Here is a 14,351-nt window from a genome sequence, read left to right as displayed (position 1 = left end):
GGACCTGTTCTGAGACCCGGTCTGGGCAGTGGAGGGGGCTCACAGGAAAGTACAAACAATACTAGTTTACGATAAAATCGCAGTTGCCATTTATGGAATGCACACACTATGCAGTCTCTGCGCTAAGCGATTTAAATATATAGATGGTTGAAATCTCCACGACTCTAGGTGGCAAGTGCTCTTTTAATTCCCGGTTCGCAGGCGAGGAAACAGAGGTTCTGACTGGATCCGGTTTCAGGGAAGGGGTAAAGCCACGGCCCGCGCCCTCTGACGCCTAAGTTCTCCGGCAGCCCCTCCCCCGCGAGGCGGGCGAGGTAATGAGCGATAATTAGAGGTTATTAGTTGTACCCAGAGGGAGGGGGCGGGCTCTGATTTAGGGGTGGGTCAGGTCTGAGGGGAGGGGAGTTGCTCCCTCCAACCCAGAGTCTGGCTCCGGCAGGCCTGCCCCGAGTGGGTTGGGCAGGATGACCACAGCTCCCACCCACCCCCCAACCCCCGCAGCTGCATCGCAGGAATACCATCACTTTAGCACCAAACATCGGATTACTGCACACTCAGAAGCGCAACCGCACGCAGGCAGGGGCCTTGGAGGCTCGAGGCTCGTCTACACACTAACAACATCCCCTTCCCGAGTTGTTTTCAGCCTCCATCCCCTGGGAGCAGGGGAGGGAGAGTAGGGAGGAAGGGGACAAGGGCCGGCAGTGCCGGTTTCCGGACTGAGCTGCCTTCCGGCGGGCGTGGGAAAAACCGCCGCTTGTCCCCTATCCTGCACCCACCCACCAAGGAGAGGGAACTGCTTAAAGGGGAAAATGGGGCCACACAGCCACCAGGTAGAAGTGGAAGGTGAGCCAGAACTATGGCTGTGACAAGGATAGGAGGCTGGGAGTAATTGTGAGATGGCCTGGTTGCCCAGTGTTGGGGGATGTGCTGGGGCCGCCAAATATTTGGGATGGGAATGTTTGAAAAACCCGCAGGGATTTTTTTTTTAATTTATTGAATTATAGTTGATTTACAATGTTGTGATAATTTCAAAACCCACAGGGATCTTGATGTTTAGGAGGAATCTAAATATCTGGAGCATGGGCTTGAATTGTCATAACATCGCTGTGATATTAGGGGCATACAGATACTCAGGGACCCAGAAGTCCCCTGGTTTAAGGGAAGGTCTGAGTGCCCCCGCTTTGGGGGAGGAGCCACAATCCTCCATTTGGGGCCACAGGGACACTTCTGTTTGGGGGGAATGGGAGCGCCCTACATTGGCAGGGCAGATCAACAGACCCTATTATGCCCATTCCTGGGGCATCTGTGTGCCTTCAGACCAACTGGAGAGGTCACAAACCCTCATTTTAAGCAGGGTTCCTTTATGTGAGGGAAGGATTCAAAGCCCCATTTTCTGTGGAGAGAGACTGATCAAGTCCTCCATTAAGGACAGAAAGTCTGGGTCTGGGCAAGAAGCCCCCAGTTGGTCTGGGGACCCCACCCCCTCCTGTTTCCAGGAACAGCTGGGCCCAGCCTGGGCTGTACTGCTGGGAAGCGGGTGACTCAGCCCCTCCCTGTGGCCACAGCTGGACCCCCGCCCGCCCCCTCTGGCCTTCACATCTGGGCAGAAACCCGGTCATGAGAGCTGGGATGGGGACCCTGGGTTCATACTTGGAGACAGTGCCCCTCCCCCAGTGACTGACTACAGCCTCAAGTTGGACACTATGCCCCACAACCAGGAGGGACCCTAGCAGGCCTGCTGCCCTCCAAACACTCACATCCCACCAGGATTCCCATCCTGACCCCCTCCTGTGTCTGTGTATATGTCTCTGAGTCCAAGTGCATTGTGGTCACATATACATAAGTGTGAGATGGTGGGTCTGTGACTATGTGTGCACAGGCCTGTCTCCATCTACCTGTGTCTTGGTGTGTCTTGTGGCCCTAGGAATGTATGCAACAGGCTATCTGTGTGTGATTTGGTGTTTTGGGAGGGAGGTGCCACGGACTAGGACACATGTTTCTCTTTATGGTACCTTGCTTTGTGTCTCTATCACTATGTCATTATGTGAGAAGTGAATGTATGACAATCAGCACCCCAAAATGTCTTTAGGTTGTATTTTTTTTGTGTGACCCTATCGTACTTTCTATCATGTGTCTTTCATAGAACGAATCTGTCCTGTGTCCTTGGTTTGTCCATGTCCCTGAGACAATCTGGTGTCCCTGTGTGTGACCTTGTGGGTTTGTGTCTGTGACCCTACTTTACTTCATGTGCCCTATTTGTGATGTCTGTGTGACCGCATGCCCATGTGTGTCTGTCCCCACCTTATGTCTCTGTGCCTCTACAATCTCCATGTGAGAGGAGTGGCTGTGTGATAAATAAAAATTCTGATGTCCAAGACTTTATCTCTTTGTGTCTTTGTCTTGATGGAATGGCCTTAACTGGGCGTCTGTATATGCCACCTATCTATATGGGAAGATGGCCCTATCTGTGTTCCTACCACAAAAGGTGTGTGACAGGTGTGCCTGTGTTTAGTGTGTGACGTGACCCTGCCCGCGTTCGCTGCGGGGCTGGCTGAACTAGTGAAGGTTTGTGCCAACGTGTGGCAGGTTGACAGTGTGGATCAGAGAGTTTGTGACCTTGTGTGTAGGGGGGTGTCAAAGTCACACGGGACAACGTGCTCAGTGTAGGCGGTGATGTGCTGGGGGCGTTAAGAGCCCCAACGTCCCGCAGCTCTCTGCGCAGAAGGCCCCTCCCTGCGCTGCGGGGGCGTGTGCGTCGTGTGTGACGTGAAGCACGACGGGGGTCGTTGCGTGCGTGGAGCCCGACGCGGTCGTGCGTGCGAGCGCGGGGGGATGGGCTAGTTTTGTGCGTGCGTGCGTGGGCAGCCGCGGGGGTTGGGCACGCCGGGCGCGCGGGGCACAGCCCCACCCTGCCTGGTACTTTGGGCTACGGTGAAACCCGGGAGGGGGCCGCCGTTAACCCCTTCCTGCCCGATCTGAAACTTGCGGCCCCTCGACCGAGCGCGCAGGGGCTTCCCCAGCTCTCGGGGACCGTCCCTGCTGAGGGAGGAACCCCGCCTTGGAGCTGAGAGACCCCCCCAGTTACCATGGGAACCGGAGCTGCGCGCGCGCGCGCGCGTCGGGCGCGTGCTTCCCCCCAACTCCCGCCCTCTCTCCCGGCTCGGGCTCGGTAGTCTGTGGGCAAATGCGCTTCCCGTTCCTGGTCTCTGGGAAGGGGCTGGGGTCATCGAGGCCCAGTCGCGCGTGACTCAGGCCAGCCTGAGGGTCCCCTGGCAGCTGCCGACCTCGCTCCCCTTTCTCCACCCCGTGAGTCACCCCTCGCGGCTTTCCCCGTGTGTGACTCAAGCCTCTGGGGAGGGGGCTCGGACTCTGAGACCCCCCGCTCCAGACAATGCGTCTGAGAACCTAGTACTGGGGACGCAGCTTGGGAAAGAGAGAAGGTTCTCCTTCCAGTGAGGTTCTGCCTCTGATGTCCTCCCTTAGCCAACCCTTGCCAAGGCCACCAGGGGCGGTTCACCTACCCCTGAATTGGCAGGGCCTACCCCCACAGCCCTCCGGGAACCCAGCCCCCAGCCCCTCCCCCCACAGCCCACAGGAAGTTTTGGCAGAGCCCGTCGTGGCGATGAAACGGTTAAAGCCGTTTTCTTATTCATTTCATCCAGGGGCCCCTTTTGACTCAGAGCAAGCCAGGCGCCCCCTTGAGCCATGAACCAGGCGGGCCTCGTGGGGGCCTGGGTTGTACTCCACCCCACATGTACCATTTTTAGAGAGGGGAGGGAAGGCTGTTGGTGAGCTGGCTGGGGGTCTTGGTTAGCTCACAGAGTTGGGTTCAAATCCTGTCTCTGCCTTCCTTGCTCTCTGGGTCTCAGTTTCCCCAACTGGAAATGGGGGATAATTATGACCAGCTTATTGTGGCCGCGTTGTGGGATTAGGTGAATAATAGATGGGACGCTTTGTTTTCAGAGTGGGGCACTGGAGCAGGGAGGGGGCCTGGCCTGTAGAGGGACCCAGGCTCCTTCTGTCTCTCAGGCCTGGGTGTCAGGATGCCCAGCCCAAGCAAGTCCTTGTGGGGCAGGCCATGCCCCACCCAGGCCCTCTGAGGCCATGGGGTTCATCCCATCCACCCCATGCCCTGGGCAGGCACCCAGGAAGTGAGAGGCGGGGCAGGAATGAGACGGAACCTGTTGGGCACGTCGCTTCCCCATCCCCCCCCACCCTCATTCCGGGGCCCTGACATGCCCCCCCCACACACTACGGCCCCACCCCCACTGCCCTGGACGCCTGGGTCCTGACCCAAGGGTGGCCCAAGGGAGGGGATGTCGGCGGAGACGGCGTCTCGGGAACATCCTGTGGACTGCTGGCTGGACAGATGGGAGGGTCAGCCCCTCCCCGAGCAGGGCAGAAATTAGCTGGGGGCAGAGTAAACATGGCTCAGGGTGGCCAGACTTGTGGGGGGTGGCAAGGAGTGTACACATACAGTCACTCTGAGAGAAAGCCAGTCCACACACACAAAACCCCTGTCACCCTGGCCACAGAGAGACTGCAAACCAGGGACACTCTGACAGAGTCAGACACGAATCTGGGCAAGACGGCCATCAAACACAAACAGTGACAGGGCAGACTCAAGCAAGACTAAAATGCCACCAAACACACGACACCGACAGGCCAGAAGCATAAAAGAAGGGAGAGAGTGTGTGACACAGTTAAATGGACTTGGCACACAGGCAAGATGGACACACTGACAAAAACTAACACAGAAAGACATGGACATTCAGGTGGGAAGCAGACAACCTGGCAGAGGGTGGCATGGTCCCAGGCACTCCAAGACAAATGTGACAGGCCAGAAACACACAGGCAGGACAGACACACTGAGAACTCTGCGTCAAGTGCAGGCAGGCAACACATGCATGTTGATAGACTCAGAGAGAAGGGACAGTCACTTTCAGCACAAGTGCCTGGAGAATTGTACCAGAGGTGTTCAGAACACTGTTGGAGGAGTTCCCATCGTGGCTCAGTGGTTAATGAATCCGACTAGGAACCATGAGGTTGCAGGTTCGATCCCTGGCCTTGCTCGGTGGTTTAAGGATCCAGCGTTGCCATGAGCTGTGGTATAGGTCGAAGAGGCGGCTCAGATCCCGCATTGCTGTGGCTGTGGAGAAGGCCTGTGGCTACAGCTCCGATTAGACCCCTAGTCTGGGAACCTCCATATGCTGCAGGAAGCCGCCCTAGAAAAGGCAAAAAGACAAAAAAAGAACACTGTTGGAACCAGACCCACACACGTAAACACACTAGCAAGATGACCAACTCAAGAAGATATGCGGAGGCAAGAGAGACGAACATCAACCTATGGAGAGAAGGATGGAAGGATACATACACCATGACAGACAACCCACCCTCCCTGACGCCAAGTTGCATACACACTCAGAAATGCTCTGAGTGGAGTTCTGTTGTGGCGCAGTGGAAGCAAATCTGACTAGGAACCATGAGGTTATGGGTTCGATCCCTGGCCTTTCTCAGTGTGTTAAGGATCTGGCATGCCATGAGCTATAGTGTAGAGCACAGACATGGCTCGGATCCGGTGTTGCTGTGGCTCTGGCATAGGCTGTCAGCTGTAACTCTGATCCCTAGCCTGGGAACCTCTATATGCCGCGGGTGCAGCCCTAAAAATACAAAAGACAAAAAAAAAAAAAAAAAAAAAAGGAAATGTTTTGAGGGACACCAAGGCTCAGCCTTACGAATACACACTACCTCACCGATAACACACACATCAGACCCTTTGGCAGATCAGGCAGATGTAAGCAAACAGACATATTCACAGACATGGTCTAGCCAGACAGTCACACCCAGCACAGAGAAGCATGGACAGGCCACAGTCGGACATTCATAAACACATTGGACAGAGACACCCTAACAGAACCTGCTGGCATGCATGCATGTGTGTACACCACACACACACACCCCAGCCACAGAGCCCACAGACACACATGGGCCAGCCACAGACCCCACACTCACACACACACCTCAAACAGGCAAGCCCTAAACCTCACATACACAGACACACACCAGACACAAACAGGTTAGCCATATGAACTCCAAAACAACCTATACTTGTGCATCTAGGCCAGCCACATGCAACCTATTCCATAGATCATACACACACACAAACACACACACCTTCCCCCCCTCACCCCCACCCAAACCAGACAGGCCCTACACACCCCTGTGGGGCTGGGCCAACAAACAGACACATACCCTGAGAAGATGCCTCACACACACTATCACAGGCCCTGACAGGCCAGCCACACACAAACCCACAGCCAACCAGACACACATGCGCCCTTGGACCTTGCTTAGGTGCTGTGAGGCTCTGGGCTTCCCAGCCCATATCTCTAACCCCACCCAGAAATCCTGGTGCTTCCTCTCTCCAACATTGTCACCCCCCACACTGTTTGTCACTTCCCCTAGGAGGCCCAGTTCAACAGCCTCAGGCTTTCATAGGGTGTGGGCCTATTTTCTCAGCACATCCCCTGAAAATGAGGTACCCAGGATCTCAGCCAGGCTCAGGCCCCCCAAGACTTCACCAGCAGCATGGAGGGGGGGTGACAGAAACAGCTTTGTGGGAAACTCCCCTCGTGCCCAGCTGAGTCAGCCTGAGGAGACAAACTCTCCTCTCCTTCCTGCTTCCAAGAAAACTGAGCAGCTTCCTCTCCAGGAGAGGGGTGAGGGACCCCCCAAACCACAGAGATTGGGTAGGGAAGCTGCTGGCAAGCCAGGGTTCCTGGGGGGAGGGCCTCCGTGATTCTCAGCCTTTTCCTGCCAGCTGCCTGTCCACACCCAGGGGCAGGGACGAGGGAGTCTGGGTGCTGTGACTTGCGGGTTCTCGCCCTGGCCTGCCCACTGGCTGACTCACCAGCAGCCCCCAGCCCAGTTTTCTATTAAGGGCCCTGCCAGCCAGTGGAGCCGGCTGTGTGTGTGGGGGGGGGGGTGGGGGGGTGTCACCAGGCTATTTATAAGAAGGAGAAGTCCCTCCTGCCAAGGCCAAAAGCCCCAGAGAGACCTGTGGGTGGGGGTGGGAGAACTTCCTCCTTATCCAGTCCCCTAGGCCCCCGGGCCCTGGGCATGAGGGAAGCCTGGACACAGACTCCTTGGGCAGATGCTGGTCTGGAACCCAGGGCCTGGGCAGTCCCCAGCTGCTAGTCTGGGCACCCAGGGCTGATGGAGGAGGGGGCTCTCCTCTCTGGGCCAGCCTTGGCGCCAGTGGGACGGCGTGAGGGGGTGGTGCCCAGGCCACAAGGGTGAGACTGGCAGGGGCCTGGAACCGGCTGTACCAGCTCAGCTGGGCCCCCGCCCTCCCTCACTGGCCCATCCCCACCCCCTGCTCAAACACCCGTGCAGAGTGCAGAGAGTGACCCGACCCCACTCCAACATGCCGGCCTGCCCCCAAACACACTAGCACCCCTCTGCCCTGTGCCCAACCCTGTTTGTCTAAAGGATAAAGGAGACCTTTTTTTTTTCTCTTTCTTTTTCGGGACCCAGGTGTGGCATATGGACGTTCCCAGGCTAGGGGTCGAATCAGAGCTACAACTGCCGGCCGGCCTACACCACAGTCACAGCGATGCCGGCTCCGAGCCACTTCTGCGACCTACGCTACAGCACAGGGCAACTCTGGACATCCTCATGGATACTAGTCGGGTTCTTTTCTGCTAAGTCTCTATAGGAATTCCAGGAGACTCTTCTTGAAAGGGCCTGCAGAACTTGACAAACAGCTGGCACTGCATAAATGCCTCTCTAGTTGTGATTATCCACACAAAAAGAGCTGAAATTCTGGAGTCAGACATCTCAAGTTCTAGATCAATTCCAGTGCTTATAGCTATGTGACATGGGGCAAAGTTCCTTACCTTTCTGTTCCTAAGTTTTTTAGTCTGTTAAATGGGGATACAAAGAGCATGCATTTCGCTGGATTGTTGGAAACAGGCAATGAGTTATTCCATGTAAACCACTTAGAAGAGTGCCTGGCCCATGGTAAGAGCCATATAAGTGTTAGCTATTAAAATAATAATTATTATTTCTCAGTCTGTTGGCCTGTCTCAAGAGTCTCTGAGTTTGCATGACTCTAATCTTGCATCTCTCCCTGCCCTGACCCCCACCCCCATACATCCACTTTTCCTTGCTCAGGCCTTGCCCTCCATCTCTACGCTCATGGGCCAGTCTTGCCTCTCTCCAAGGCTCCCCTGGCACAGCCAGCTTCAGCACTGGTCAGGGATGACTCACTGTGTACTCCTAGCCTGTGGGACCTGCAGGTTAGCCTCCTGAGATGCTGCCCTCCAACCAGACCTGCCCAGCCCCCCAACACTACCCCGTTGCGCCCCCGCAGGGCCCAGCCAGATGTCAGCTGCAGTTATTAGCATGGGCGGGAGACACAGGCCTGGCAGCATGCCTGCCAGACTCAGCGGCCACTGGAATCTCCCTTGAGCCTGGGGAGGGGGAGGGGAGCAGTTCAAGCAAAGGAGGAGGGGAGGGGGTACCCAGAGGTCACAAGGACCCTCCAAAGATGGGGACACCCCCAGCTTCTCATGGGACCTTCCTCCCCAACACCACCACCGGCTCTGCTGGACTTCCCCCTGCCCCCACATAGCTCAGTTTCTCTTTCGCCTCTTTCGTTTTCCTTCTCTCCTCCACACTTGGTGAGCTGTGTCTGCCCTACAAAGGCTGGCTATCTCCTCTCCCTCAGCCTAAGTCTACCCTAAAGAAACTTCCATGTTTCCAAAAGATAGACATGTCTCTTTCAAGACAGAGAGGAGACAGATACTGAGAGGCTCATCTCTGGTTCTAGTGGCTCATAGCCTACCTCCTGGAAGTCCCACCTTAAGTATAACTAAAGCCTCAGCATCTAAACCTTCACCCATTTTGGGGAAGAGGCTCTGGAGAGGTTCCCTCAGATTCGACTCATGGATTTTCAGGTCCTCTCTGTCAGCAGGGGAAGGGAGCCCTCAGATGAGGGAGTGTGGATCCCCCTTTGGGTATTCTGGATGGTGAGGAGACCCTCACACTAAAATAGGAGTAGGGCCTCTCACCCACGTGAGTGAAGGAGGAAGCACCCCAGCCCCTAGGGATGTATTTGGGGAAGGACCCCAGATCTCCTGGCAGAAAGTAAGGGCACCCAGCATGAGGTAGGAGGCCGTCGTGCCCGCCCGCCCAGGCGCCGGGGTCGCCCAGAGGCATTGGCGCGCCCCTTCTGCGCCCATCGGGCCGGGGGCGAAGTCCGACCCAGGCCCGCGGGCAGGCGCGGACCTGCCAGGCTGGGTCGGGCTGGGCAGGGCCTGGCAGGACGCGGCCCCAGAGCGGCTGGGTGGGGCTGGGCCAGGAGGCCGTGGGGGCCCCGGGGGCGGCGGTCGGGGCTGGTCGGGACTAGCCGTCTGGGGGCCCGGGCGCGCCCTGGGACCTGGCAGATACTCGGGCTCCCGGCTCCTGGCCGGGGGCCCCGGGACAGTGCTGACCCCACCCCTTCCTGTGCCCTTATATGGGCGTCAGAGAGAGACTCCGGGGGCCGCCCCGCCCCCAGTCCTGCCTGCGGACTCCGGCCTGTTGCCTTGGCGACCAGGCCCCGCTCCCCGGCGCGTCCCCCTCCGTCCGGCTAATGGAACCGTCCCCGGATTGCTAGCCTTTACGACACTAGGGCTGAACCACTGCAGGGGTGGGGGTCGATGACTGGGGACCTCTGCGGTTGGGTGTGTTCCGCTCGCTCTGACTTCCTCGGGGGTCGCAAGCCCAGGTTCCTCTTCCGAGGCGCAGGACCCGGCTGGACCCAGGGCGGGGCATATGGTCCCGTAGGATTCGAGTGACGGAGGCAGGGCCCGGCTCCTTCCCCCGGGGCTGTTGCCACACTTCCTGCCGCGGCGCTCTTTCCCCAGCCTGTTTCTAAGGAAGAGTGGGGTTGGGCGACCGCGCCCCGGCCGTCAGGCTGGGTCCAGGCACCAGGAGTCTTCACGGTGTCGGTCAAGCCGAGGATCACTGGGGGAGGGCTTTGGGGGTGGGGAGAGAGTATACTGGAACTTAGAGGTCACTCACGAGAGGGGGCGCCCATCATGGAAGATCTAGCAGTCCAGGTATCCTGGATCCTCAAAGACCCTTCCTCCCATGTTTCAGCCAGGGCCCCTCCCTTAGTGTCATCCCAGCTCCGAGGGGGTGCCCCGACCCTTCTAATTCTTTTTCATCGGGGCTTCGCAGTTGACCCCAATGACCCCTAGCCTCTGACAACGTCCCAGTCTTCTACCCCACATATTTTCCTTGACTCAGTGTACCCCAGAACCCTCACTTTTTCTGCTTATCTGGGTCCCCCCAGTTCCTTACTCTTCCCATGTAGGGGGCTCTCAGTCTCATGGATCCCAAGACCCCTACTAATTTTTTGCACAACCGGTCCTCCACCCGCTCCCGTGTACCCTTTTGATCTCTTATCCCTCCTTATTTTTCCTGGGTTCAGTTTCTCCTGTGAAAATTCCAGTCCCTCACCTCTGCTATACCTGGGACCCCTACTCAGTTCCTGCGTCTCCGTACTCTTCCTCCGTCTACGTTGCTTAACCTTCCTTTTTCTCCTTTGCTGGGTCTGTCATTGTATTCTCAGGCTTCCAACCCCTCTGCCATACTCTGGATCCCTCAGGCCTTTGCGTGTGCACCCCGGGACCACCCCCCACCACACACACATTTGCTCTGTACCAGTTCCTCGTATTCTTCATCGCGTACTCCAGGGGAATCATGGCTCTCCCTGGAGCCTCTCCCTGTCTACTTCGGACCGCCCCAGCCCCCTGCTCCCAGCGCACCTTAGGGTCCCCTGAACCCCTCCCCCTGCAGCCGCGCCGAGCCACCCAGCCCGTGGCCGCTGTTTACAAGGACACGCGCTTCCTGACAGTGACGCGAGCCGCCTCCTCCCCTTCCCCACGCTCCAGGAGGGGGGCGCGGGGGCCCGGCTCTAGAGACGGCCAATCGGAGCGCACTTCCGTAGCTGACAATCGCCGTATAAAGGCGTGGGGCTCCGGCTGAGCGGCCGGGACCTTGAGCGCGGCCAGGCCAGCATCGGAGCCAGCAGGGAGCGGGGAGCAAGGGGGAAGCGACACCAAGAAAGCGAGCGCGCAAGAGAGGGGCAGAGGGGCTCGAGGAGCCGCACCGAGCTTCTGCGCACAGCCGCTGGCTGGTCTCTCCCGGCCGGTGCCAGCCCCCGGGAACGCGCGTCCAGACACCCAGTCCAGACACCGCCGCGGACTGCGCGCTGCTCGCTGCAGCGAGGCCCGGGGCGGCCCCGCAGGGACCCCCTCAGACTGTCCGGGCCGCCCGGATGTGCACTAAAATGGAACAGCCCTTCTACCACGACGATTCTTACGCAGCAGCGGGATACGGCCGGACCCCGGGCGGCCTCTCTCTACACGACTACAAACTCCTGAAACCCAGCCTGGCGCTCAATCTGGCCGACCCCTACCGAAATCTCAAAACACCCGGGGCGCGGGGTCCCGGCCCAGAGGGCAGCGGTGGCGGCAGCTACTTTTCCGGCCAGGGCTCGGACACAGGCGCGTCGCTCAAGCTTGCCTCTTCGGAGCTGGAGCGCCTGATCGTCCCCAACAGCAACGGCGTGATCACGACGACGCCCACGCCCCCGGGACAGTACTTTTACCCCCGCGGGGGTGGCAGTGGTGGAGGTGCTGGGGGCGCAGGGGGCGGCGTCACCGAGGAGCAGGAAGGCTTCGCCGACGGCTTTGTAAAAGCCCTGGACGACCTGCACAAGATGAACCACGTGACGCCCCCCAACGTGTCCCTGGGTGCCAGCGGGGGGCCCCCAGCCGGGCCCGGGGGCGTCTACGCGGGTCCAGAGCCACCTCCCGTCTACACCAATCTCAGCAGCTATTCTCCAGCCTCTGCGCCCTCCGGAGGCGCCGGGGCCGCCGTCGGTACCGGGAGCTCGTACCCGACGGCCACCATCAGCTACCTCCCACACGCGCCACCCTTCGCTGGCGGCCATCCCGCGCAGCTGGGCCTGGGCCGCGGCGCCTCTACCTTCAAGGAGGAACCGCAGACCGTGCCTGAGGCGCGCAGCCGCGACGCCACGCCACCGGTGTCCCCCATTAACATGGAAGACCAGGAGCGCATCAAAGTAGAGCGCAAGCGGCTGCGGAACCGGCTGGCGGCCACCAAATGCCGGAAGCGGAAGCTGGAGCGCATCGCGCGCCTGGAGGACAAGGTGAAGACACTCAAGGCCGAGAACGCGGGGCTGTCCAGCACTGCTGGCCTCCTCCGGGAGCAGGTGGCCCAGCTCAAACAGAAGGTCATGACCCACGTCAGCAACGGCTGCCAGCTGCTGCTTGGGGTCAAGGGACACGCCTTCTGAGCGCCCCCCTATTCCCGAACGGACATTTCCCCAGCCTGGACGGCTGGGCGCACGGCTCCCATGGGGCGAGGGGGCAGGCGGTGGGCACTGGCCCAGGGGCCTGGGGACGCCACAAACCACACTGGACTCCTGCCCGCCCGCTCTGCGCCCAGTCCTTCCACCTCAACGTTTACAAGCCCCCGCTTCCAAGTTTTTTTGTATGTTTTTTTTTTTTTTCCTGCTGGAAAGACTCAATTCATATTGAATATAATATATTTGTGTATTTAACAGGGAGGGGAGGAGGGGGGATCGCGGCGGAGCTGGCCCCGCCGCCCGGTACTCAAGCCCCTGGGGAAACTGGGGAGGGGGACCCTCGCCCCCTGCCCTCCCCCCTCTGCGCCATACTGTGGAGAAGAAACACGCACCCCGTCTTTAAAGAGTTTATTTTAAGATGTGTTTGTGTGTGTGTGTGTTTGTTGTTATGACTTTTTATTGAATCTATTTAAGTAAAAAAAATGTTCTTTATTAATTTCTGTTGTCTTTTTTTTTTTTTTCCCCCAAGCCGGGAGGGCGGAGGGAAGAGAGTACTCGTCTGCCCCCACCCCACTGCAGTTTGTAGCTTGCTCCTGTAACTTTGTCATCCTCACTAGCTCTGTTCAGGCATCCGGCAGCCGTAGCCCGGGTGTCCAACCCTTCTCGCGTCCCCTGATCTCCGGGGTTGGAAGGTCCAGGGCGTGGACGCGGTCCAGCTGCCCAGAACCGGGGGGTGGATGCCTCGGGCGAAACGCGCAATGCGCAGGCCCGGCCCCGCCCAGCCGCGCGCGCCGGGGCTTTCCCCGCTGACGCAGCGGAAGCGGTGTCCAAACAAGGGCTGATTCTGCCTAGTGACGTGACGGCGGTCTCCGGGCAGATTCCGGGAATCCCCTCCCCCGCTCTGCCGGGCAGGACCGCGGCGCCGGGAAGGGGGCCGGGATTTTCCCAGGCAGGAGGCTGCAGAGGCCCGGAAAGCCCCAGGCCTGGGTCCAGTGTCCGCGGTGGGCGGACGGTGCTCCTGAGACCCCGGAACCACCCCAGAGCCTCCCCCCATCGGGCTGGCGCCTGGGCCTTACCACGCCCACGCCCACTCTGTCTGACCTGACCCGGGCGGGGGGTTGCAGTTGCCTGCGCGTCTTTGCCGCCGCGGTTCCCCCCCTCCCCCGTGCCAGGAAGGGCGGTGCCCGCCTGCCAGTTTCCCCTCCCGGGTGCCAGGCCGGGAGCGAGGCAACTGCCAGGTCTGGTCCTGCCGGGGCGGCTGCTCGGGCCGCCTGCTTGGGCGCCGCCGCCCTCGCATGGGGCTGCCACCCCCGCAGCTGGGACGGGTGGGAGGGTGGCTGATGACCCCTGGCGGGGAGGGGGGGCGGCTGGCTTTGGAGCTGGAAGTCCTCAGGAGCAGAGGGAAACCAGGCCACAAGGGCAAGGCGAGTAGAAAGAGACGCTTCATTAATTCATTAATAAAATACTGAACAACCCAGCCCTGGAGTCACTGTCTGGATTAGGGCAGACAGACAATAAACAAGCAAACAGAGTTGCTTGTTCAGAGTTGGTGAGTGCTAGGAAGAGAAAAAAACTGGTAGTGATGGGGCAAGGAAGGTGAGCTGCTTTGGAGACTGGATGGGGAATGTGGACCTTTAATGAAGTGGCTTTTCAGCAGATTTGAAGCTGAGCCCTAAGAAAACCCTGAGTAACAGTGTTCTGAGCAGAGAGAACAGCACATGCTTCCTGTGGCCAAAACAAATTCAGTCTTAAAGAATATCAAGAAGCCAATGTGTTGCAATTAAGTGTACCAGGATAGGGGAGATGAGGTCAGAGAAGACCACGAAGGGCCTTGGGGAGAAGTGTAGATAAAATTCCAAGGCTGAGATGAGTGCCCTTGGAGGGTATTCCAACATTGACCAGCTGGATAGCGTTATTAATAATAGGTCTGGAGTTCCCGTCGTGGCGCAGTGGTTAACGAATCCGA

At 58.7% G+C, this 14,351-nt stretch overlaps 1 protein-coding gene across 1 annotated transcript; it reads left to right on the top strand.

The window, feature by feature from the left end:
* On the top strand, positions 7,532 to 12,881 carry JUNB (JunB proto-oncogene, AP-1 transcription factor subunit). The gene has a single exon (XM_005674483.3). The coding sequence runs from the start codon at positions 11,330 to 11,332 to the stop codon at positions 12,371 to 12,373; it is 1,044 nt and encodes a 347-aa protein (XP_005674540.1). The 5' UTR covers positions 7,532 to 11,329; the 3' UTR covers positions 12,374 to 12,881.

The sequence above is a fragment of the Sus scrofa genome, chromosome 2 (genome assembly GCF_000003025.6).
Source record: "Sus scrofa isolate TJ Tabasco breed Duroc chromosome 2, Sscrofa11.1, whole genome shotgun sequence".
NCBI lineage: Eukaryota > Metazoa > Chordata > Mammalia > Artiodactyla > Suidae > Sus > Sus scrofa.
This window is presented reverse-complemented; position numbering and strand designations above follow the sequence as displayed.